The 25,876-nt window shown below is 38.0% G+C and overlaps 2 protein-coding genes across 2 annotated transcripts; both read right to left on the bottom strand.

Annotated features, from left to right (window-relative positions):
* Positions 1-13,660: 13,660 nt before the first annotated feature.
* Positions 13,661-15,178, bottom strand: LOC125778514 (protein toll-like). Its single transcript, XM_049456738.1, has one exon. The coding sequence runs from the start codon at positions 15,134-15,136 to the stop codon at positions 13,769-13,771; it is 1,368 nt and encodes a 455-aa protein (XP_049312695.1). The 5' UTR covers positions 15,137-15,178; the 3' UTR covers positions 13,661-13,768.
* LOC125776869 (carboxypeptidase N subunit 2-like) lies at positions 15,159-16,072 on the bottom strand. The gene is made up of 2 exons (XM_049450605.1): positions 15,254-16,072; positions 15,159-15,167 (listed from the first exon to the last, which is right to left on the bottom strand). Exons 1-2 carry the CDS (start codon positions 16,070-16,072, stop codon positions 15,159-15,161), a joined length of 828 nt encoding a protein of 275 aa, XP_049306562.1.
* Between the last annotated feature and the right edge of the window lie 9,804 nt (positions 16,073-25,876).

Genomic DNA, 25,876 nt, shown 5'->3' with positions numbered 1-25,876 from the left:
GAACTATTTAAATTTTTATATGGATGAAACAAATTTATTGTGGAAAATAAAAAAGGAGAAACATATTTTTTTCTTCAAGTGTATTTGCCTGTCGAGATGCCTCGTTAAATGTATATTTAGAACACATAGGTTATCATATGCAAACATCTTATCCTTATAGCTCTGACAGACGAGCAAAATTAATGCGCATTAATAAACGGTAATGCCTATTGAAATTTTATGGTAACAGACGGCAGAATTGTGCATTTAGACAGCTGATTGTGAAACTTGTTTATTTATTAAAAAACAGTGAAATAAAAATGGATAAGAAAAAATAATTAAAGGCAATTTTGGTATTTTTGGAAAATCAATATAAATTTATATAAAAAATTACAACTTGAGTCAAATGTTAATGCAAATTAAGCCCGCTAATGCAAATTATGTACAAGGTGCGTTCCAAAATAAACAGGAGCCCCTGGTGGGGCCTTCTATTTGTCGACTGGTGCGTTAGAATCTGTTATCTTTATCTTTAGAGGCTTGGACAAGACAACAACTGATGAGTCGACGTTGCGAGTTTTCGAGAGAAAAGTCCTGCGAAAGACTTATGGTCCTTTGCGCGTTGGCCACGGTGAATATCGCATTCGATGGTCCGATGAGCTGTATGAGATATACGACGAAATTAACAAAGTTTAGCGAATTAAAAAACAGCGGCTACGCTGGCAGGGTCATGTCGTCCAGCTCTGAAAGTATTCGACACACTACCCGACGGTGGAAGCACTCCGTTGAAAGGACCAGTTAGAGAAAGACCTGGCTTCGTTTAGAATCTCCAATTGGCGCCACATAGCGAAAAGAAGAAACGACTGGCGCGTTGTAGTTAAATCGGCTATAATCGCGTAAGCGGTGTCTACGCCAGTAAAGAAGAAGAAGAAGAATTCTCTCTTCAAGAAGCTGCTCATTTGTCGGAACTTCTGATATCGGACCGCTATAACATATAGGTGCCATACAAACCGACCGATCGAAATCAAGGGCTTGTATTGAAAATTTTCGAATTTGACGTGGTATCTTCACGAAATTTGACATGTATTACTGCTTAAGGTAATACTCGTAATATAATCTGCGAAAAAATTGTTCAGATTGGATTACTATAGCATATAGCTTCCATAGAAACTGAACACTTAGTTGGTAGAAGAAATGGACCTGTGAAGGGTATATTAGCTTCGGTGCAACGACTTTTTTCTTGTTTTTTTTTAATTATACAAATATATTTACTTAATTTTTTTATTTTCATGGTAATATGGTCCTATGAGACAAAAATTAGTCGTTATCAATATGAGGATTTTCATGGTACTTTTCACGGGCCCAAACACGATTAAATCAAACCATGTTTCCCAAACTGTAAAGCATGTTGGCGGGTCAATCATGCTTTGAGGGTGTAGATCCTCTGGAACGCATAGATGATATCAAGCATAAGGAGAAGTATCTGAGTATTCTATAACAACTTATTTCATCTGTGATTTGGCTCTTCCTGCTGAAAAAGTTATCTTTCAGTAAGACAATGACCCGAAATACACTGCTCGCCTTGCACAAGACTGGGTAAAAAATCAAAATTTGTCGGTCCTTATATGGCCTCCACAATCACCGGATATGAATCCGATAGAAAATTTGTAAAGTCATGTCAAGGCGCAGTTGGCAACGTGTTCAATCCGCTTAAGGTGTAAAACGTCAAACTGTGGATCGAAATCCAAACAATTTTATATATAAACTAGCTGACCCCGCAGCCATTGTCCTGCGTGAAATTATGTAGTTTGAAATGAAAAGAAAGTTAAATTTAGCATTTCATTTTTTTTTTCAATGTAACGCAGCTTCATAAACAACATTTTTCGGTTTCTGTTCCGGGGTACAGAAAAGATGGTTTTCCAACTCGTGAGCACGCTACGGCCGTGTGAAAAACATAGCATTTCCACCTTTATGCCTTACACTATGCGACTATCTTTAGGTCCTGTTGACTGTCATCTCAAATTCAATTTTCACTGGAAACGGTATAAGTTTGAACTGAAATGGCAAATCGTTAGAACTCAAAGGAATTCGTAGGATCAAGCATTCTGTCCCCTTGTATTCGATAGGTGAGTCACAATCAGTCAGGTTCCATTACACAGTTTCGGCGCATGAAGATTGGGAAACATAATAACGACGAATCCTACTTTGAGACGCAAATGAAGCGGTGGCATACCAAGCCTGTCCAAAGAATTTAGGAATACCACTGGATAATTCACGACGTCGTCTTCATAGTCAAGACGATCGATCGATTTGTATGAGCGCAAGTCTCTCGGAATTTGACTTTGAATCTTCCAGTTGAAGTCAACAACATCGGTATTTTTGGCAGCTAACATTGCACGTGCACTTAAGGAATCGTAGTTACGATAATTTGGCCAATGTCCGTACTTTGTGATGAGTTCAGACTTCGGGAATTGTTAAAGGGAAGATGGAATTGATATCGAACCACCGGAAGTATCAACCGAAATTGATCCCTTTCCAATTTTTAGTGAAGACGATGTAAAATGTCTTCGGCAATTTCATTTTTGTTCGTATCTCATAATAGACGCGGATTTGAAGCTGATATGTCGAAATGATTATCGCGAAAAGTGTGCGAACTTCATTTGCATTCCAGTGATTATCATTTTCCAGCAATTTTAATTGCTGGGTTGCTTTTCAAAAAGTTGCACACATCGTATCATTCACAGTACGCAATGACTCAAATGAAGTCGAACCGCATACATTAATCAATAGCAACCGAAGGTAGAAACAATCGTCATTTTTCGGGTGGATTGTGTAAATTCGTCCTAATGCATTAGTTAATAAGACACCTGGATGTCAATCTACTGGTTGGCCTTGCTTTCTACGTAACTATTTCTTCGACGATGCATTCCATGTATAATGTCAAGGTACGAGTATTTTCGAATAGAGTAATGTTCTCACAAACGCATCACTGACGAAAGTTGAGAAAAAACTCGTCAATGTTAATTTTATTGCTGGCGATGTTTCCGCTAGCTATACTGTATTCTCTGGGTTGAAATACACTCTTTGGCCATTCTCCAAATTAACTGCGAGACGCACAACAGTCGGAAAACATTTATGAATTGCAAAAGTAAATATCCTACAAAGCGCTTTATTGCAGTTCACGTGTCGACCGTATTGTTAAGACCAATAACCGCCATGTTGCTGCCTTTGGTGACGTACTTACAAACGTATTTTATCGATTACACCAACTGCAATACTCAACATTAAAATGACTTTTGAATGTGAATTAGACAACAGTGGCGAATATGGTACGATCCATGTGTTGTCAACTTCGATGCTCACGTCCCTAATTTGAATGCTAAATGTTCCGCCATTGTCGTCTGGTGAGCGACGCCGATAGAGTGGATATCCATCATTTCTAGTTTGTGTTTCCGAAAGAAAAGTACGTGGATACTGTTTCGTGCATTTATTGACAGACATACAAACCGAAGTGGGGTTGTGGTGTCCGCAAGATCCATGAACCATATTGGTTTTCATCACTTCGTATAATACTGGATCTTTCTTTGCATCAGGAATTGCCGCATGATTGAATGATTTCATCAATTTGATTCCAAAGAAGAATGTGTGCGTGCGGCAAACCTCTTTTTTGCCACTCAACAGAGTACATCTAGCATCTAACAGCACCATACGAGTATATGTATATGCGTTGCTTCAAGACAATGTCCATCGAAGCTGTTGCTTGAAAAGTCTTGCTGTGACATGGTGACGATCGCTTTCTGATTGATCGCGAACCATAATACCGCACGTATGTCATGGCATCCTGGGAGTACTCATTCATGTGCCTTGGGCTGCTAAAGTATGTTGATGGCAAAAAGAACGCCGACCGATACTCGTATTAGCGCGACCTCTTCGTGGCATCGTGACAAATTTCAATCTGTAATTGATCACTTTATGTGAAAAACACATAACATTTTCACTGAATAATTTTCAAAAATTTTTGAAGCAAACACCAAATTTGAAAGATTTAAATAATTGAAAAACAAAACAAAAAAATTGAATAAAACAATTTTATGGAAAAAATTAACTTTTTGGAATTGTTCAATTTTCCGACTTTTCCTCATGAAAGACATACAGGTTTTTTATTTCTACACCTTTCCCGATCCACAACGAACAACCTCTTAAAATTTCATCAATATTGGTTCAGCCGTTCTCTTAGCGTTACTAACGAACAAACATTCATTCGTTTCTATGGGAAAAAGAAAAGGGCTGTTTTTAGGGGTTTCCGGCAATTATTCGAATTTTTTTCTCCATAGAAACCATCCCTGAACCTCAACGAACATTTAAAAAAAATGAATTATCAAATTTGGTTCAATCGTATGAAAGTTATGAGCATACATACATTTTGGCGATTAATTTTTATTTATATATCGTCACCTGAAATGCAAAATAACGTAACAAAATTTTCGGAAATTTAAAGTGGCATGAATGAAACACGAAATAAAATGGAACATGAGGGAAACAAAATTTTAATATTGGTTAAAACTGGTTTATATCTGACCGCAGAACCTGAAAATGTTGAACATATGTAATTTGAAGAGTGAAGCGTAATCAATAAGACACTCAATTTCGAATTTTTTGATGATACGTTATTTTGCATTTCAGGTGACGATATGTAGATGCGAAAGTAACTCTGTCTGTCTGTTACTCTTTCACGCCTAAACGGCTGAACGGATTTTGATGAAGTTTGGTATGGTGATAGATGATAACCTAAAAAATGGTCATAGGCTATAAATAATCACGCCATCGCACTTAGGGGATAGGCAGTAGGCAGATAACTAAATTGAGTTAGTTATTTTTAGTCGTTTTTGTTAGGACTTTTTGCTCTGAACGCATTTTGATGAAATTTAGTTAGCAGATATGTAGATAGTACTTAGTTACATTTTTATTATTAGGTAGTATTTTCTTAACCAATCATTCATATCTCTAGGTTTACTCAGATACGTATTATTCTTTATTTTTGCAGTCGCTTTCATTTGTTATTTCCCAATTAATGTGTAGGTTAAGTGTTATTTAGCTCACATCAGCATGTGGGTTTAGGTATAAAAGGTTTGTCAGGTGCATAGTTGTTTAGGTTCAATACGTTATTGATTGATTTAGATATTTAGGTTTTAAGTAAAAAGGTTTGCTTTATCGAAGTTTGTATAAAAAATTGTCTTACGTTGTAGTTTTTAAAACTACCGATTTAAAAAAACTTTAATTATTGTTTTCGATATGCCACGCAAACTAGCAGTTCTAGCAGAGCTCGAACTGCAAAAGTTGCTAGAAGCCAAGAATCTGAAGAGCAGACGCAGACGCGTCAGATGTTAGATCCTCAGACCTTCTGAGACCTTAGAGCAGAGTCAGGCCCGTCGGGTCTTGGATGCTGAGCGCCACGCATCTCAAAGGGCCTCTGAGACCTATACGCAGACTCAAGCCCGTAGGACCTTAGATGCTGAGCGCCACGCATCTCAAAGGGCCTCTGAGACCTATACGCAGACTCAGGCCCGTCAGACCCTGGAAGCTGAACGCCACGTATCTCAAAGAGATTCTGAGATAGTGGAGCAGACTCAGACACGTCAAGTTTTAGATGCCAAACGTCACGCGCAATTGATTGCGACAGAGACTGAAGAAGATTCGCAAAGACGACGTCTTTTAAATGCTGAACGGCAGGCAGAAAGAAGACGTACGTTTTCAATGGGTATGTGGGAGGCATTTAATGGTGCCGCTTTTGAGTATGACGCTTGACTATGTTAATCACCGATTGGTTATCATTGAGAGAACGGATAAAAAGTGCAGATATTGTGAAGCACTGAAATGAAAGAAGAAACTCCAGGTATGTTCTGTTCTGGTAGAGAGGTTAAAATTCCATTACTTGGCGAACCAGAGGAACCTCTTAAATCTGTACTTTTATACGACAGTAACGAATCGCGCCGGTTTTTAAGCAGGATTAGAAAGTATAATTCTTGCTTTCAGATGACGTCATTTGGTGTAGATAAAGAGGTCGTAATGCCTGGATTTTCACCTACTTTTACCATCCAAAGACAGTATCACAGGATTGGTTCCTTACTTCCAGCAAATAATGAACAACCAGAGTTTTTGCAACTTTATTTCATGGGCGATGAAGAAAACGAAGCTGATCGCAGGTGTCAAAATATACGAGGAATCGAAACGGATACTGTTTTAAAAATCCAGAGAATGTTGCATGAACATAATCGCCTTATCAATACTTTCAAAACAGCACCAGAAAGAATGCCGGGAGAGGATTATAGGTTGGTGATGCACCCCGATGACACACCAAGTGGGGAACATGAATGGCGGTATAATGCACTGTTAATAAATGAAGTCGCAGCCATGGTTACAGGCGAACAGTTTGCTTCCCGTGATATAGTTTTACAGGCCCGAGATGACACATTAACCAGGGTGCCTGATACTCATACATTTTATGATGCTTTGCAATATCCGATCATATTTAGTAAGGGACAAGAGGTGTACCACTTTCAAGTTCCTCAACTTAATCCTGTAACAGGTCTTCCCTTGCATAACAAAAAGGTTTCATTCATGGATTTTTCCGCCTACAACATCATGATACAAGAAAACAACTTTAACATTTTACAAAGGTGCAAGCAACTGGCCAATCAGTTTTACGTTGACATGTACGTTAAAGTTGAAAGCGAGAGGTTACGGTACATATCATTAAATCAAACTAAACTAAGAGCAGAGAATTACACCCATGTTCAAGACGCTGTGGCAAATGACGCTAATTTAAATCCAAATAACTTAGGTCATATGGTCATTTTACCGTCTTCATTTGTAAATAGCTCGCGGTACTTACACGAATATACTCAGGACGCGTTTGTTTATGTGCGTACACATGGTCGCCCTGACTTATTCGTCACCTTTACTTGCAACCCAGCCTGGTCCAAAATAGTCAATGAGTTGATGCCGGGGCAAAGCGCAATAGATAGACATGATGTAGTCGCAAGAGTTTTTAGACTAAAAGTTTAAAGACTAATGGATGTGAGAGTTCGGAGAAGCGGGCTGTTTTATGTACTCTATCGAATGGCAGAAACGTGGTCTGCCACATGTCCATACATTATTGTGGTTAAAAGATAAGTTACGACCCTATCAAATAGATAACATAATCAGCGCTGCAATACCGCATCCTAACATTGACGAGACTCTCTATGACATTATTGTAAAAAATATGATTCACGGTCCATGCGGACCCGAAAATCCAAAAAGCCCCTGCATGAAAGACGGAAAATGCACAAAAAAATTTCCTCACAAGTTAGTGATAGAGACCGTTCACAACGACCACGGATACCCGCAGTATCGCAGAAGAGCGCCAGCAGACGGAGGTCGAACAGTAACCGTGAAGTTCCGAAATGGTAGCTACGTTACGGTTGATAATAGTTGGGTAGTCCCCTATTCACCAATCTTATCTAAAATGTTTAACGCCCACATAAATGTTGAGGCGTGCAGTTCAGTACGCGCCATCAAATATATCTGCAAATATATAAACAAGGGTAGTGATCGAGTTATTTTCAATTTTAGAAATACTGATCTTGCGAATCCCGTAGATGAGGTACAAACTTATCAGTCTGGTCGGTATGTCAGCAGCAACGAAGCCATGTGGCGTCTGATAGGATTTCCGTTGCACGAAAGGCATCCCACCGTGACACATCTCAGCGTGCATTTATAAAATGGTGAACGCGTTTATTTTAATGAACACAATTTCCACGAACGAATAACTACGCCGCCAAAAACCACTCTCACTGCTTTTTTTGATCTTTGTATGAGGAATAGAGAATGGATCGTGAATTCTGCAATGTTGTGCATAATCCTGATGATCTAAATAACTTATATGAGGAATGATATTGTTGAGTTTTTCCTCTGTAGACACTGTAATGGATACTGAACAAGTAACCTCATACCCTGGAGAATTTCTCAATTCTTTAGAACTGTCGGGAGTATCTTCACACAAATTGAAGCTGAAAGTAGGCATTCCTGTCCTTTTGATGCGGAATTTAGATGCACCAAGACTGTGTAATGGCACACGGTTGCAAGTAACACATCTCGGTCGCAATATTGTAAAAGCAATCATTATGACTGGAATGGCAAAAGGAGAGAATGTTTTAATCCCCCGTATACCCATAATTCCGACAGATTTGCCATTCCAGTTTAAGAGATTACAGTTTTCGCTGAAAATCGCATTCGCTATGACGATAAATAAAGCTCAGAGGCAAACATTAAAAGTAGCCGGCATTAATTTAGAAAAGAGTTGTTTTTCTCACGGACAATTATACGTGGCTTGCTCACGTGTTTCAAGTCCACAGAATCTCCATGTGTTGGCCAGAGAGGGAATAACAAAGAACAAAGTTTACAAAAATGTACTACAGTAATAAGGCCTCTTATTTTTAGCTTCCTACGTTATTACACTACTTACTTACATTAAGTTAGTACTTCGTATGCAGACGATGTTGCGGATGTCACACTGTCTAACATCGGGGGTTGGCAGGTAGGTAGTTAGTAGTATTTTAAACCGAATTACATTATTTACTTTTTATATTTACTAAGGTAACATTCGGAGCTATCCATTATGTGCTTAGGTTCCTTTTGAAGAAATTTTGATGTGAAGTTGAGGACCGGAACACGATAGTGGGACATTGTTGCAGGGGGACTTACAGCTGGGAGAAAACGAAAAAACTTATGCGGACGAAGTCGCGGATAAAAGCTAGTATCTAATATATAGATAATCGAACTTTCGGGTAACTTTGTACCGCATACATATATCGGCCAATATGTGAGTTATCTCAACGAAAATGACAACGAATTTTGCTCATAACAGTATATCTTTGTGCCAAAAATAAATAAATTTGAATGAAAACTTCACTTACCTCCCATAGAACTAATATCAGGATTTTCGAACACTCGACGAACTTTACTCTATATGATTAGTTTTTTAGTATGTGACATGTGAACAGTTTGTGGTATTGGGAAAAATAGATACAATTTGGTCGATACTATGCCGACTTCCATATATGTACTACATACTAACGGGTGATTTTTTTGAGGTTAGGATTTTCATGCATTAGTATTTGACAGATCACGTGGGATTTCAGACATGGTGTCAAAGAGAAAGATGCTCAGTATGCTTTGACATTTCATCATGAATAGACTTACTAACGAGCAACGCTTGCAAATCATTGAATTTTATTACCAAAATCAGTGTTCGGTTCGAAATGTGTTTCGCGCTTTACGTCCGATTTATGGTCTACATAATCGACCAAGTGAGCAAACAATTAATGCGATTGTGACCAAGTTTCGCACTCAGTTTACTTTATTGGACATTAAACCAACCACACGAATGCGTACAGTGCGTACAGAAGAGAATATTGCGTCTGTTTCTGAGAGTGTGGCTGAAGACCGTGAAATGTCGATTCGTCGCCGTTCGCAGCAATTGGGTTTGTGTTATTCGACCACATGGAAGATTTTACGCAAAGATCTTGGTGTAAAACCGTATAAAATACAGCTCGTGCAAGAACTGAAGCCGAACGATCTGCCACAACGTCGAATTTTCAGTGAATGGGCCCTAGAAAAGTTGGCAGAAAATCCGCTTTTTTATCGACAAATTTTGTTCAGCGATGAGGCTCATTTCTGGTTGAATGGCTACGTAAATAAGCAAAATTGCCGCATTTGGGGTGAAGAGCAACCAGAAGCCGTTCAAGAACTGCCCATGCATCCCGAAAAATGCACTGTTTGGTGTGGTTTGTACGCTGGTGGAATCATTGGACCGTATTTTTTCAAAGATGCTGTTGGACGCAACGTTACGGTGAATGGCGATCGCTATCGTTCGATGCTAACAAACTTTTTGTTGCCAAAAATGGAAGAACTGAACTTGGTTGACATGTGGTTTCAACAAGATGGCGCTACATGCCACACAGCTCGCGATTCTATGGCCATTTTGAGGGAAAACTTCGGACAACAATTCATCTCAAGAAATGGACCCGTAAGTTGGCCACCAAGATCATGCGATTTAACGCCTTTAGACTATTTTTTGTGGGGCTACGTCAAGTCTAAAGTCTACAGAAATAAGCCAGCAACTATTCCAGCTTTGGAATTTTTTCCGAAGAAATTCGGGCTATTCCGGCCGAAATGCTCGAAAAAGTTGCCCAAAATTGGACTTTCCGAATGGACCACCTAAGACGCAGCCGCGGTCAACATTTAAATGAAATTATCTTCAAAAAGTAAATGTCATGAACCAATCTAACGTTTCAAATAAAGAACCGATGAGATTTTTGCAAATTTTATGCGTTTATTTATAAAAAAAATTTATCAAGCTCTTAAAAAATCACCCTTTATAATGGTTTTCGTTTTTCTGACAAATCTTATGTGTCTGTCAGCATATGTATGTATATGTATATGTATATAAAATTACGTTTTACATCTTAATCTTGCTTTGATTCCTGAAAGTTGCAAGAGTATAAAATTTTCGGTTGCACCCGAACTTAGCCTATCCTTCCTTGTTTATACCTTTAGTACCGTCAAAAAAGGTAATTTTTTCAAATTTTATTATGGAAGAATAAAAACAGATCACATCCGTTTTTTTGCTTATACAATATTAGAGATATATTAAGAGATATTATTGAACTACAAATTAAAAATTATTTAATGTACAAAAAAAAAAAAAATGGCGGAAATATCAACGATCTCTTGACTAATATTTTTTTGCGGCCGTCAATTACCTGGATAGGCTTCTTATCTGAAATGAAAAAAGTAAATTTTTTTTTTAATCAGGAAGTTTTTATCAAGTGCATAGTAGCGGGGTTTCGAGAATTTCGAAAAAACGGGAATGTAAACAACTGTCAAAATGCCATTTTTCTCGGAAAAGCGCTCTATCACGCACTTGAGTATAAAATTGTCAATAAAATACGCTTTAGTTCAAGAATATCGGTTAAATAATTCGCTCGCAATTTTGACGGCTGGATGAAAAAAGTTAGTGTCGAGGAAACGAGCCTCAAAGTTTTCCGGTTATGTAGACTGTAGCATGAAGTGCAATGGTTCTAGAGCCTATTTCTACGAAAATATTCGGAGTAAACCAATGAAACTTCGGGACTATAATTTTGAATAGTTTTTCAATTGAATAAAACGATTTTTTTTTTTAATTTTTTGAAAATTCTCCCCCCTTAAGTAACTAAATAAATAATTCCTTTAGAGTATGCCATCTTGTGACCAAAAATTGTCGAAATCCAAACAAAACTGTTCACGCTCCTAGGTACAGAATATGTAGATCCCAGTATATGTAGTTGACCAAAAATATCATTCAATGTGTGAAATATACAATTGAAATTCAGACGGAATCTTTTCTTGATTATAGTACTTCTGCGTATTAAAAATGGGTTGAATCGGATCAATACTACATTGAGCCCCCATATACCTAATATAAATATCTTCGAACTTCCAGGCGACTTCATGCTGGATATATCGGGCAGTATTTTAGTTATCTCAAGAAAATTACGGAACATATTTTACACATTACAGTATATCTTTGTGTCTAAAATTGATAAAATTGTGAGAAAACTTGACCTATTCCCCATATAACTAATATCAGGATTCTCGAACATTCAGCTGACTTTCGCCTCATGATTTGTGATTTTATGTGCGGTACCTTACGGGGTCCTCGAATTGTAACCAATTAAAAAAAACCATAAATTCGGTTTGGAAAATTATGTTTATTTATTTTAAAGTACATTCAATCATCATAAATTAATCATAAATTTAAGACCAATTCACTTTTGCTTGATACGACCATCTTTTGCCTTAACTATGGCTTTGATGTAATTTGCCGGTATTTTGGCCCACTCACGGACAATAGCTTTCTTCAGCATCTCGAGACTGGTGTATTTTTTACTTCGGACGTTGCTCTCCAAAATGGCTCAGAGAGAATAATCCATTGGATTCGCATCTGGTGAATTCGAGAGCCATTGAATTGAAGTTCGGAACGTTGTTTTTCAGCCATTCTTGGTTTACTGGCGCTTTGTGAGACGGTGCCGAGTCTTGTTGAAACGTTCATGGTTTGCGACCGAAATGTTTGTTTGCCCACGGCTTCAAAGCAGCCTCCAGAACACTTTCCCGATAATATGTCGCATTTACTTTGACCTCAGGCTGAAAACAATTGGAGAGCGACCAATGGCTGTGATTTTCCATCTAAATATAAAGCTATCACACTATTACGTTTGAATTCCATCGCTGATCACTTTTTTTGCGTTCACTTTTGGCAAAACAATTTTGTACACTTGTGAACAATACTCCGAACTGTCATTCAGCAAATTTATAAACAGCTGATTCCAGTGCGACGTCTGCGCGAACGGTGTGAAGTTGGTGGTGTGGTGAACCCTGTAATGATACCCAGGGAACATTGGTATGTGACATGTGGTTTGATAAGTATATTGTAATTATTTTTGTTTTTATTTAGATTCTACATTTGTTTAATTTTCATTTACTTTAAAATTTCAGCTGAAAACTAAATTTTCTTAAAAATGTAACTTTTATTTCAATATAAAAAACCTTTCTAACAGGACTCGAGGACTGCGCCAATAATGAAAAACTCATGTATTTTAGGTAAATTTATTTCACTTTCATTACTCAAGTGCTTAATTCATGATGATAACTTTATCTTAACTTTATAATGTCATACAAATATAAGAGTTTGGGAGTGTAGTTAAGAGGTCAGTAGGGTAATGTGGGTTGTTTTTATCATTTGGTTTTTATAGAAATTTTTATTCTACAATTGAACATTTTTCATATATACATATATCATGAGGTATATCGTGAAGTGTATAAACAAATTTTTTCGGAATGTTTTGATGACATCTGTCGGAGAAATATATAGCTGGGTGAATGAGATGTGTTTTTTCAGTGGCGGACACGATTTCTCATGTTTGAATCATCTGAAACACAAAATCCCAATTTATTCTTAAAATATACCTGAATGGTTATCGTCCCTACTAGAATCATGAAAAAAATGTTGATAAATAAAAAAGTAATTAACGTTTTTTTTTTTAATTTTTACCCATGATTTTTTACATATATTTTGTCATAACATTGTCAATAAATTATAAAAAATTATGAATCTAGGGACGAAAACTAGGCGCTTTGTGAACATTAAAAAAAATATTAAGCAAATCGGTTGAATAGTTCGACTGGAATCATGTCCGCCAGTTTAAAAAAGTGTGTTTTGAGAAAAACGCATATAAATTTTGAGGTGTGTACTCCGAGCGCTCCGAACGTAGAACGGTATTATTATTTTTGGACCGTGTTCGAAACCTTCTACATTTCTTCTAAGGGTATAGGGGAACAGAAAATGCAACAAAAAAAAAATTTTAATATTACCCTACTGACCACTTAAAAACGCTCTTATATATGAATATAGTCGTTTTAAATGTAAAAAATATACATCTATATTATATGCATAAAGTATACAGTAAAATTATTTAAAATGTTACTCGGAATATAATAAATTGGGATTGAAGAGTTTGTGCAATCGCCACTCTTTGGTTAGCAGATTGGTCAAGATTCACTCTTATTTTCCTTAGTAGCAATATTGTAAATGACTTTTTGTTTCACAGAAGAATATGGACATTTTATCGAGTATCTACAACTAGTAAATACAACATATTTGTATTTTCAAAGAAATATGTATATTGGCGATAAATCATACCTTATTCCAATTTTAAACACTCTCGTCACGCAAACGATTTATCTCAACTTGTCCCATAAAATACATTCTACCATTAACTTCAAGCATATCGGAATTCTTCCCTCCACCCAATTTATGGGGCATCGCGTAGCGTAATTTGTCCCAAAATCTATCATCTTGCCAATCCAGATATGTATTCATATCCAAATATGCCTTTAGTTCTCTGTCCAATAACTCACTGTCCGAGATTTCCCCATATTTGATCATTATTATGCGCGCACGACCTTCGTTCAACGAGCACTGATGCGCTGTGCGAAACTCCATGCGCGCCCAATCCGACTCGAGGAAGTGCTGCGAGAGCACAATGATCGTCCGACGTGACTGCTCCACCGATTCGATGATTTGTTCAGGTATATAAGCGCCAGCCAGCCAATTGCGTTCGTGTGTGCATACACGAAATGGTGGTTCGCACTGTTCGAGTTGCGGCAGTAATGTATGGTTGACGAAGTCTGCATCCTGGTGTGCATATGAAATAAACGCATCGAATCTTTTATGCTTATCCAGCTCACATTCGTGAATCCAAAATCTCAATATGTTATGGCTATATAACCAGACTTTCACTTCCAGTTTGTATTTATAGAAGAGTGCGATAATACAAAGAAAAATAATAATGGTTAACGCTACAGAAATCACAGTAACATTCACGTTCTCATAATATTTAACATTAACGGGAGTTGGACATAATTCTGTCAGATTTGCTGTTAGGAGTGTAAAACTCTGGTGATTATAACAGAGTAACGAGTCGGCATCGGGTATGCGTGTCCGATGTGTACGTATGGTGTAAAGCAATTGCTGCGTGGAACAGTCGCAAAACCAAAGATTTTCACTGAGATAGAGAAATTGTAGTTTTCTGCTGTCATTGAGATATATACGCAAGAACTCATTATTTAAAGATTTTAAGCGATTATTTCGTAAATCCAAAACCGTCAAATTGGTTGGCAGTTGAGTGAGACTTATGTTCGTGATTTTATTGTACGACGCGTTTAGTTGCGAAACGTTACTATAGCCGAAGGTGGTGTTTAGCGGCAATACAATGAAATTATTATCGCTAATATCGAGTACCGAGCTATTCAATCCAACTTGCTCGGGACGTGGGAGCTGTTCGATATGTTGCGCACCCTTGCAATTGATGTACAGGAATTCAGATTGTGCGTAACAGTTGCATTTGCTGGGGCACATTATTGGTTCCCAAGCACACAGTTCATTACGTTTCAGCTGCGTGAAATCTGTTTTTAGTTTGGTTGACCTCTGAACGCACTGCAAGCCATTAAAGAGCGAACGATAATTTTCACGGTAAATCCAAGTTAATTTACAATCGCACTCGACCGGATTTCCAGTCATTTTGATTTCGCGCACACAATTGTCAGTTGTACTGAAGAAATTTTGTAAAGCAAACACGTTTTTAATCAAATTGTGCTCTAGGTTTATTTCAAACGGGCATGTAATGTCCGATGCTACAAGCCAATCCAAAGTGAAGTCGCGCAAACGATTGCCACTTAAGTTGATTACTGTTAAGTTAAGCTTCCCACCCTCGTAATTTTCTTGTTGCAACTTTGTGATGTATTTAAGACCGTCCGCTAAAGTCAAATTCATGCCCATATTGCTATATCGAAATATTTTCAGTGACGTTGTCGTTGCATTAACATGTGACTCAGTGCTCCAAATAGTTTGAAGTTTGTTCTGACTTAAGTCTAGCATATGCAGATAATGAAGTGGTTTCAGATTTTCTATAAGATTTGTAGTGTCGTGTAGGTGATTGCCACCAAGTTTCAATTGCCATAGCCAAGGAGTTTGATCGAAAAGTTGTGTCGTTAAATATGTCAATAAATTGTGACTCAGATCCAGTATTAAAAGTTGATGCTGATTTGCAAATAGACTTTCGGGCAATTCCTCAATCTCATTACGGCTTAAATTCAGACAATTCAATTTCGTTAGCGCTGTAAAGATAGTTGCTTCCAACCTTCGCATATTATTTCCGGCTAAGTCAAGCTGTCTGAGCGCAGTGAGGTTTTCAAAGTGTGTTTGCGTCAAGTTTTGCAGCGATAAGTCTTGGCCTCTTAAACCTTGTAACGTAAGCGTAAGCGTTTCCAGTTGGTAATGTTTAGAAAATATGTAAGTTGGTACGCTTATAATATCTGCTGATGATTTTATAATTAATTGTAGGTGAAACACATTTGGAATTTGAAAGAAATCTTCCGGTGGTTTTGCAGCAAGGTCACTGTTATAGACAAATGTTGTTTTATTCGGCTCATCGAGGTATATTATAATTGCCCGCATTTTGCCATTCATAAAGATTTCGTGTGTTAAATTTTTGCAATCTATTACTACTAAATAACGGGTATTATGTAAAATTGACTGAAATTTGCGCTCGAGTAGGAAATTGCTATTCATTTTTGTTTCTCTGTTGCATTGTACCAGCAGTGTCTGATCGTGTGAATGAAAGCAGATTTTAGCATTTAGACGGAATTTGTCAGAAACAGTACAATGAAGATCACAATAAGTCCCCACATTCCTAGAGCAATCGGGGGGCCAAGTGGGGAGTGGTTCAACAGTACTTTTGATTAATTTTATTTCGGTACTGTGCACAAACAGAAATTCGTTGTTTATGATCAGTTGACTTAGAATGTAGGCGAGTAGTATGTACATATTGCGTACTTTTAGTTTATTTAAATTTATTAATTTGCTGTTATTATTTTTATATTTCCTCCACAATAAATGAGGTTTGCAGGCCAACTCACTTCCACTTACTAAAATAGTAAAATATAATATCGAATTGGTATGCTTTAGGAAACTAAATCGTATTTTAATTCTTTATCAAGAAAAAAATTTGTGAAAACCGCAAACTCTCTTAGCACTTGCCTTTGTGCGATAATTTGTTTGTTGCTCCAGTTATATATAAGAAGAACTAACGTTTGTGTAATAAATTTCCTTTCCCTTCCATAGAACTGATTAAATCTATAGCAACGCCATTGAATGACATAGCGAAGCCATAGTGACGCAATGTATAACAATAAATTCGGATATTTGTGGTTAAACACTTTTAAAAAATCAGTCATGTGCACTTGGGTCCATATATTTGGTGGCGTAAGATGTAATACATGATGACTTTATTATACTCTCGCAACAAAGTTGCTAAAGAGAGTATTATAGTTTTGTTCACATAACGGTTGTTTGTAAGTCCTAAAACTAAAAGAGTCAGATATAGGGTTATAAATACCAAAGTGATCAGGGTGACGAATAGAGTTGAAATCCGGATGTCTGTCTGTCTGTCCGTCCGTCTGTCCGTCCGTCCGTGCAAGCTGTAACTTGAGTAAAAATTGAGCTATCATGATGAAACTTGGTACACGTATTTCTTGGCTCCATAAGAAGGTTAAGTTCGAAGATGGGCAAAATCGGCCCACTGCCACGCCCACAAAATGGCGGAAACCGAAAACCTATAAAGTGTCATAACTAAGCCATAAATAAAGATATTAATTTGGCACAAAGGATCATATTAGGGAGGGGAATATTTCGACGTAATTTTTTGGAAAAGTGGGCGTGGCCCCGCCCCCTACTAAGTTTTTTGTACATATCTCGGAAACTGCTATAGCTATGTCAACCAAACTCTATATAGTCGTTTTTTTCAGTTCAAAAATGGAAGAAATCGGATAATACCCACGCCCACCTCCCATACAAACGTTATGTTGAAAATCACTAAAAGTGCGTTAACCGACTAACAAAAAACGTCAGAAACACTAAATTTTACGGAAGAAATGTCAGAAGGAAGTTGCACCCAGGCTTTTTTTAAAAATTGAAAATGGGCGTGGCGTCGCCCACTTATGGACCAAAAACCATATCTCAGGAAATGCTCGACCGATTTCAATGAAATTCGGTACATAATATTTTCTTAACACCTTGATGACATGTACGAAATATGGGTGAAATCGGTTCACAACCACGCCTTCTTCCAATATAACGCTGTTTTGAATTCCATCTGATGCCTTCTCTGTATAATATATACATTAGGAACCAATGATGATAGCGGAATAAAACTTTACACAAATACGGTATTTGAGCTGGGGTATCCCTTGTGGAAAAACCGTCGTGATCGGACTATAACTCAAGGTCCCTGATATCGAACACGAACAACTCAGTGCCTAACCTAACCTAACCTAATTTTTCACCGAAAATATCGGTAAATCTCTCAGAATTTAATTATAATTAATTTTACAGCAAAATAAAAAAATATGTAAATGACGGATAATGAAATCTCGATTATCACTTTATCATGCGAGAGTATAAAATGTTCGGGAGCACCCGAACTTAGCCCTTCCTTACTTGTTTGCATAAGATTTGATAGAAAAACGAATTTATATATATCGACTCGATTTTATCTATTGCCATCCCACATATTATTAATATGCCACATACTGAAGAAATGTTCCCCGGCTTTCGTTAAGGAACCTTATATACAATCCCCAAGGTCAAGTTTTCGCCCTCTTTTGTCTCTTTACGCCCAACAAACCTAACCATACTGTTATGAGTAAAACATGTTCTGTTTCTTTCATTGAGATAACTCAAGAATAGACCGATATATCCAGCATAAAGTCACCTGGAAGTTCAATAATCTTTATATTAGGTATATGAGGGATCAAGAAAGTGTTAACCCGATTCAACCTTTATTAAAGTAGAGCCTCCCAGGAACGTAACTGATATAGTACAATGTTTTCGATGTCAAGAATGTGGACATACCAAGATGTATTGTACAAAGACATTTAGATACGTTAAATGTTCTATGTGCCATCCAACCACAGAGTGTTAGAAAGACAAGGATTTACCTGCCAAATGTGTTAATTGCTTACAAGATCATGCTCTTAACTATAAGGGCTGCAAAATTTATCAAGAATTAGTTGCAAAGCAGAAGCCTAATAGTCATTCCTTTACTCAGCAAGTAAAGCTCCTCAGGAGCACAATGTTTCAACTTCTTACATGACAAATGATTTTAAGAACAGGAGTAGCTGCCCAACTTATGCACAGATACTACGCGAAAATATAAATTTACTTTCGAAAGAATCGAAGCTTTATTAGCAAAACAATTTGAAATAACAAACAATCTTCTCAACAAGATATCTCTGTTAATATCAAAAATATGTAAGTAGATATTCGAATTGCTATATGGAATGCGAATGGGCTTTCCAACCACACAGAAGAAGTAAAACTTTTACTCAAATCTAATTACATTGATATATTTTTGATATCAGAAACTCATTTTACAAATAGGTCACACTTTAAAATTCATGTATATGATCTAATTGTTGTAAATCATCCAGATAATAGAGCACATGGTGGCTCTGCAATATTAATAAAAAACGGGCTTAAATATAATATCATGGAAATAATAAATGAAAACGCTATACAGGCCGCTTGAACTAATGTTAAATGCATGTCATTTAATATTACTGTGTGCTCAGTGTATTTTCCACCACGATTTTGTTTCAAAGAACAAGACTTTTTTTTAGAAAACTTGGCTGTAAGTTTATTGCTGGCGGTGATTATAATGCCAAGCATCCTTGGTGGGGATCAAGATGGGCAAATCCCAAGGGAAGGGAGCTATATAATGCATAAATACCAAAAATTTCTTAACAATATCTACGGGGAAACCAACGTATTAGCCATCAGACCCCCGCAAAATACCAGATATTTTGGATTTTGCAGTTTATTTTGGAGTTGGAAGACAACTATGACCTAAGCTCAGACCATTCACCTATTGTAATTACTTTTGGTACTGCTTTTTCAGCACTCTCACCTAAATATAAAATTGTCACACCTAGGACAAATATTTTGCTATTTCAAGATTGGATAGATGCCAAACTAAATACAAATATTTCTCTCAAAACTGATTTAGAAGTGGATATGAGTAGTACTGCACCAGCTAAAACTACCGCAGCGAATACTGTTTTTATATCAGCTGAGCTTAGGAACCTTATAAGTAACAAGTGAAAGCTTCGGAAAATTTGGCAAACCAGTAGGTGTCCAATAGATAAAACAAGGCACAATACAGCATCAAATCAACTTAAAAAACGCTTACATGAAATAAGAAATGAAGCAACTGCAGAGTTTTTCAAAAAACTACATATTTAAACTATTTTTTATTGGTTTTAATTTTTGAGTGATCGTTCGGTTTGTTGAACTAATCTCTTTGATTCGTAGATTTAACTATTATAGCAAAACGAAAACTTTAATTTTTCAATAAGTTATCTAGTTAACCCAATACTTTATCAAAATTCGAGTTCTTGAGGAAATGTGAGTTTCCTCTTAACCTTAATTTTCAAACTGCTATGATTTGTGTTAGTGCTTCTAACCACCTAAAGAGGGGTTCGAGTATACTAAATTTTACTTGGTGTCCGCGATAACCGCATACAACAAACTTCTTTCACTGCTTGCTAATGAGTTTCATAATCTTAGAAAAAATTTTGCTCACTTCCCTAAAGCGCTGCTCATTTGTCACAACCACTGGTATCGGTCAACCAAGGCAAATAGCTGCTATACAAACCTATCGTCTATCGTCACGATAGCAAACCCTGATTTATCCGGCGATCTGATTTCATCAGTCTACAGAAATTTATATACTCTCACCGCATCACACAGGAATCTGGTTTGAGTTTTAAATATGTAAAAAATAACATTTATGGCAAAACAACGTTTGCTAGTTAACTTATAACATTCTTGCTTTATATTGTATGTCAAATATTTGTATTATGTTAAAATCATTCTAATAATGTCTATATCTTAATTTTTAGCGACTTGACCGGAGGTTAATGTAGCTTTAACACAACCACGGCAACTTTTAAAAAGTTTTGAAATACAAATGTTCGAACTTATTGTGACACACTACGTCACTATGATTTCACTTTCGAATTTCAGTGGCGTCGCTATAGATTTAGTCAGCCTAGGGAAGAGTAAATTCTTTTGGAAAAAGTTTGCTTTTCTTTTATTTCTACAACAACAAACAAATTATCACACAAAGGCAAGTGCTAAGAGAGTTCTTCGGTTTTTACAAATATTTTTCTTGATAAGGAATTAAAGCAACGATTTAAGTTTCTTAAAGGCTACCAAGTCGATATTGTGTTTTCAATTTCAGTTCGATATTATATTTTTTACCTTTATCAAAACAACTGTTGAAACAGTTTCCATTTGTTGGACATGTGGGCCTGTGCGTGAATTCATTAAAAATCAGCCGAAATCATCATTGAAATTCATGGAAATGGAATTGAACATGTCAAAAACATCGATTTATCGCATTTTGACCGAACATTTGCTCTTACGAAAGGTGTGTACACGGTTTGTTCCGCACAAAATGACTGAAGACCAAAAATTGCTCAGAATCCAATATTCGATTCGACGCTTGTGACCGATTATTTGACCAAAAATCACATTTTAACCATTAACCACTCCCTGTTATTCACCCTATATGGTACCGTGCGACTTTCGGAAAAATGCATTTGCCCATGAAAGGAAAGCGTCATGCAGACGTAGAGGCCATTCAAAAGGCTTGCACCGGCATACTGGCGGCCATAGCGGCCAACGAGCGAAAACACTCGTTCGACATGCTTTTGGACCGTGCACTGTAAACCATTGAATAGCGAACGATAAGTGTAAATCGAAGGAAATTTACAATCGCACATGATCGCATTACCAGTCATTTTGATTTCTTGTGCACAATCATCAGTTGCACTAAAGACATTTTGTGAAGCAAACATGTTTTTAATCATATTGTGCTCTAGGTTTATTTAAAAATGGCATGTTTTGTCCGGCCCAAAGTGAATTCGCGTAAACGATTGCCACTTAAATTGATTACTGTAGAGTAAATTTTACCTTTGAAATTTATTGGTTGCAACTTTCTGATATAACTAAGACTGTCTTCTTCTTCTTAATTGGCGTAGACACCGCTTACGCGATTATAGCCGAGTTAACAACCGCACGCCAGTCGTTTCTTCTTTTCGCAACGTGGCGCCAATTGGATATTCCAAGCGAAGCCAGGTCCTTCTCAATTTGGTCCTTCCAACGGAATGGAGGTCTTCCTCTGCTTCCCGCGGCGGGTACTGCGTCGAATACTTTCAGAGCTGGAGTATTTTCGTCCATCCGGACAACATGACCTAGCCAGCGTAGCCGCTGTCTTTTAATTCGCTGAACTATGTCAATGTCGTCGTATATCTCGTACAGCTCATCGTTCCATCGAATGCGATATTCGCCGTGGCCAACGCGCAAAGGACCATAAATCTTTCGCAGAACTTTTCTCTCGAAAACTCGCAACGTCGACTCATCCGTTGTTGACGTCGTCCAAGCCTCTGCCACATATAGCAGGACGGGAATTATGAGAGACTTATAGAGTTTGGTTTTTGTTTGTCGAGAGAGGACTTTGCTTCTCAATTGCCTACTTAGTCCGAAGTAGCACCTGTTGGCAAGGTTATCCTGCGTTGGATTTCTAGGCTGACATTGTTGGTGGTGTTTACGCTGGTTCCAAGATAGACGAAATTATCTACAACTTCAAAGTTATGACTGTCAACAGTGACGTGAGTGCCAAGTCGCCAGTGCGACGACTGTTTGTTTGATGACAGGAGATATTTCGTCTTGCCCTCGTTCACTGCCAGACCCATTTCTTTTGCTTCCTTGTCCAGTCTGGAGAAAGCAGAACTAACGGCGCGGGTGTTGAGACCGATGATATCAATATCATCGGCATACGCCAGCAGTTGTACATTCTTATAGAAGATGGTACCTTCTCTGTTGAGTTCTGCAGCTCGAACTATTTTCTCCAGAAGCAGGTTGAAAAAGTCGCACGATAGGGAGTCGCCTTGTCTGAAACCTCGTTTGGTATCGAACGGCTCGGAGAGGTCTTTCCCGATTCTGACGGAGCTTTTCGTGTTGCTCAACGTCAGTTTACACAGCCGTATTAGTTTTGCGGGGATACCAAATTCAGACATTGCGGCATAAAGGCAGCTCCTTTTCGTTCTGTCGAAAGCAGCTTTGAAATCGACGAAGAGGTGATGTGTATCGATTCTCCCATCACGGGTCTTTTCCAAGATTTGGCGCATGGTGAATATCTGGTCGGTTGTTGATTTGCCAGGTCTAAAGCCACACTGATAAGGTCCAATCAGTTTGTTGTTTTGTCAGTTTAATCTTTCACACAATACGCTCGATAGAACCTTATATGCGATGTTGAGGAGGCTAATCCCACAGTAGTTGGTGCAGATTGTGGGGTCTCCTTTTTTATGGTTTGGGCAGAGCACACTTAGATTCCAATCGTTGGGCATGCTTTCGACCGACCATATTTTACAAAGAAGCTGATGCATGCTCCTTATCAGTTCTTCGCCGCCGTGTTTGAATAGCTCGGCCGGCAATCCGTCGGCCCCTGCCGCTTTGTTGTTCTTCAGGCGGGCAATTGCTATTCGAACTTCTTCATGGCCGGGTAATGGAACGTCTGCTCCATCGTCGTCGATTGGGGAATCGGGTTCGCCTTCTCCTGGTGTTATGCGTTCACTGCCATTCAGCAGGCTGGAGAAGTGTTCCCTCCATAATCTAAGAATGCTCTGGGCATCGGCTAGGCAGGCTAGATCACCTTTGGGGGATCTACAGGAGTATGCTCCGGTCTTGAAACCTTCTGTAAGCCGCCGCATCTTTTCGTAGAATTTTCGAGCATTACCCCTGTCGGCCAGCTTATCAAACTGTTTGTACTCACGCATTTCGGCCTCTTTCTTCTTCTGTCTGCAAATGCGTCTCGCTTCCCTCTTCAACTCTCGGTATCTATCCCATCCCGCACGTGTTGTGATCGATCGTAACGTTGCGAGGTAGGCAGCCTGTTTTCTCTCCGCTGCGACACGGCACTCCTCGTCGTACCAGGAGTTCGTTTGCACTTTGCGAAAACCAATGGTTTCGGTTGCAGCTGTACGTAAGTAGTTTGTAATGCCGTCCCACAGTTCCCTTATACCGAGTTGTTGACGAGTGCTCTCAGAGAGCAGGAGTGAAAGCCGAGTAGAAAATCATTCGGCTGTCTGTTGTGATTGCAGCTTCTCGACGTCGAACCTTCCTTGTGTTTGCTGTCGGCTAAAGCCAAATTCAGGCCCATATTGCTGTATCGGAAATTTGTCAGTGACCTTGGCGTTGTATTGACGGAAGTCTCAGTGCTCCAAATAGTTTGCAGTTGGTTTTGGCTTACGTCTAGCCTTTGTAGGCATTGCAACGATATCAGATTTTCCATAAGATTTGTGATGCTGTAGAAATGATTGCCACCAAGTTTCAACTGCTTAAGCCAAGAGTTTGATTGAAAAGGCAAACTCTCTTAGCACTCGCCCTTGCGCGATAATTTGTTGCTCTAGTATTACAAGAACAAAAAATAACGCAGTGCATCACAATTTATTCGGATATTTGTGGTTAAAAACTTTTTAAAAAGTTGCCGTGACCGTGGTAAACCTCGGTCAAATCCCTAAAAAAATATAGATTTATATTAGTAAAATAATTTTTATATAACACAACAATTTGGGATATAAAACAAGATGCTCTAAGTTAACTGCCAAACGTTTTTTTTTTGCAATAAATAATCTTTTTAGAAAATATTTATTTTTAAAATCAAAATTTCAGAAGATCAGCTGAATTGAAGATAATATAAATGAGATTCCATTGTATTGTGGTGACAGTATGAAACTTTCTGTTAGCTGAGGGAATCAGATCGCCGAAGCACTAAGAGTTTCCTATCGCATGGAGTACTGCCTGCATTTTAAATTTAACTCTTTCAGGCGTAAAGGTACACTGTTATAAGTTAAATACGCTCTCTTATTTTCATTGGGATAACTCACATATAAGCCCAGATATGCGGTACAAAGTCACCCGAAAGTTCAAAAATCTTTATAGTAGGTATACGGGGTGTGTTCAAAAAGTATCGGGAATTTTGTGTTTTTTAAAAATTATTTATTTATTCATGAATATCTATTTTGTCCCCTTCAAAGTAATCCCCATGAGATATTATACACTTGTGCCAACGGTTTTTCCAATCTTCGAAGCACTTCAAAAAAACATTTTCTTTTATCTTCTTCAGCTCCTCCTTCGATGCCGTCTTTATCTCGTCAAGAGAAGCGTAACGTCGTCCTTTCATGGGCCTCTTCAGTTTAGGGAACAAGAAAAAGTCACAGGGGGCCAGATCTGGGGAATACGGTGGCTGCGGCATCATTAGTGTGTTGTTTTTGGCCAAAAAGTCGCGCACAAGCAACGATGTGTGTGAGCAGGGGCGTTATCGTGGTGCAAAAGCCAATTTTTGTTCTTCCACAAATCCGGGTGTTTCTGGCGGATTGCTTCGCGCAAATTGCGCATAACTTGCAGGTAATATTCCTTATTGACCGTTATTCCCTGTGGCAAGAACTCATGATGCACCACGCCCCTGCAATCGAAGAAAACTGTCAGTTACGATTCGCGATACTTTTTGAACACACCTCGTATGGGGGCTACGGATAGTACTTACCGATGTAACCCATTTTTAACACACAGACGAACCATTGTCAGAGAACTGACCTGACTTCAATTATATATCTCAGACATTGACCGATATTTTCGATGAAAAGTCAATCATAGGTACTGGGGTCTAAATATTTGGTACCTAGGGGGTTCAACATTTATAATTTAATTTAAACATGTTTTGTGCACAAGATGGCATACACTAAAGGCATTATTGGTGCCAAGTTTCATCCCGTTATATATAAAGTTTCTTGATTTGTGTACTGGAAAGGTAAAGAATCAAATGGAATTCAAAATTGTGCTATGAAGGAACTAGGCGTGATTGTAGTCTGATTTCGCCCATTTTCACAATGTTACATAAGACGATGGTCAGGCCCCCAGACATCAGATTTCACCTATTAGTGTGGGTTCACACTGGCCTCCATAAAGTCAACTAATACCATCTCGGAGGTAAATTTTAATAACTCTGACGTATTTAGTTATTGATTAATTGCGCCTTTAGTAGTAGTTAACAGTACCGTTATATGGAGAATAAGCGGTATTATCCTCAAATTTCATCCATTTTATCACTGTCGGTAGAAATTCTTATACGAGTAAGAT

Source organism: Bactrocera dorsalis, chromosome 1, assembly GCF_023373825.1.
Source record: "Bactrocera dorsalis isolate Fly_Bdor chromosome 1, ASM2337382v1, whole genome shotgun sequence".
In the NCBI taxonomy this organism is placed as follows: Eukaryota; Metazoa; Arthropoda; class Insecta; order Diptera; family Tephritidae; genus Bactrocera; species Bactrocera dorsalis.
Note: the sequence above shows the minus strand (reverse complement) of the source record. Positions and strands in the feature narration are given on the sequence as shown.

What these genes read in the sequence shown, in the direction of transcription:
- LOC125778514 (XM_049456738.1), bottom strand. Translation starts at nt 15,136, where the DNA reads ATGACTGGAAATCCGGTCGAGTGCGATTGTAAATTAACTTGGATTTAC.
- LOC125776869 (XM_049450605.1), bottom strand. Translation starts at nt 16,072, where the DNA reads ATGCGGGCAATTATAATATACCTCGATGAGCCGAATAAAACAACATTT.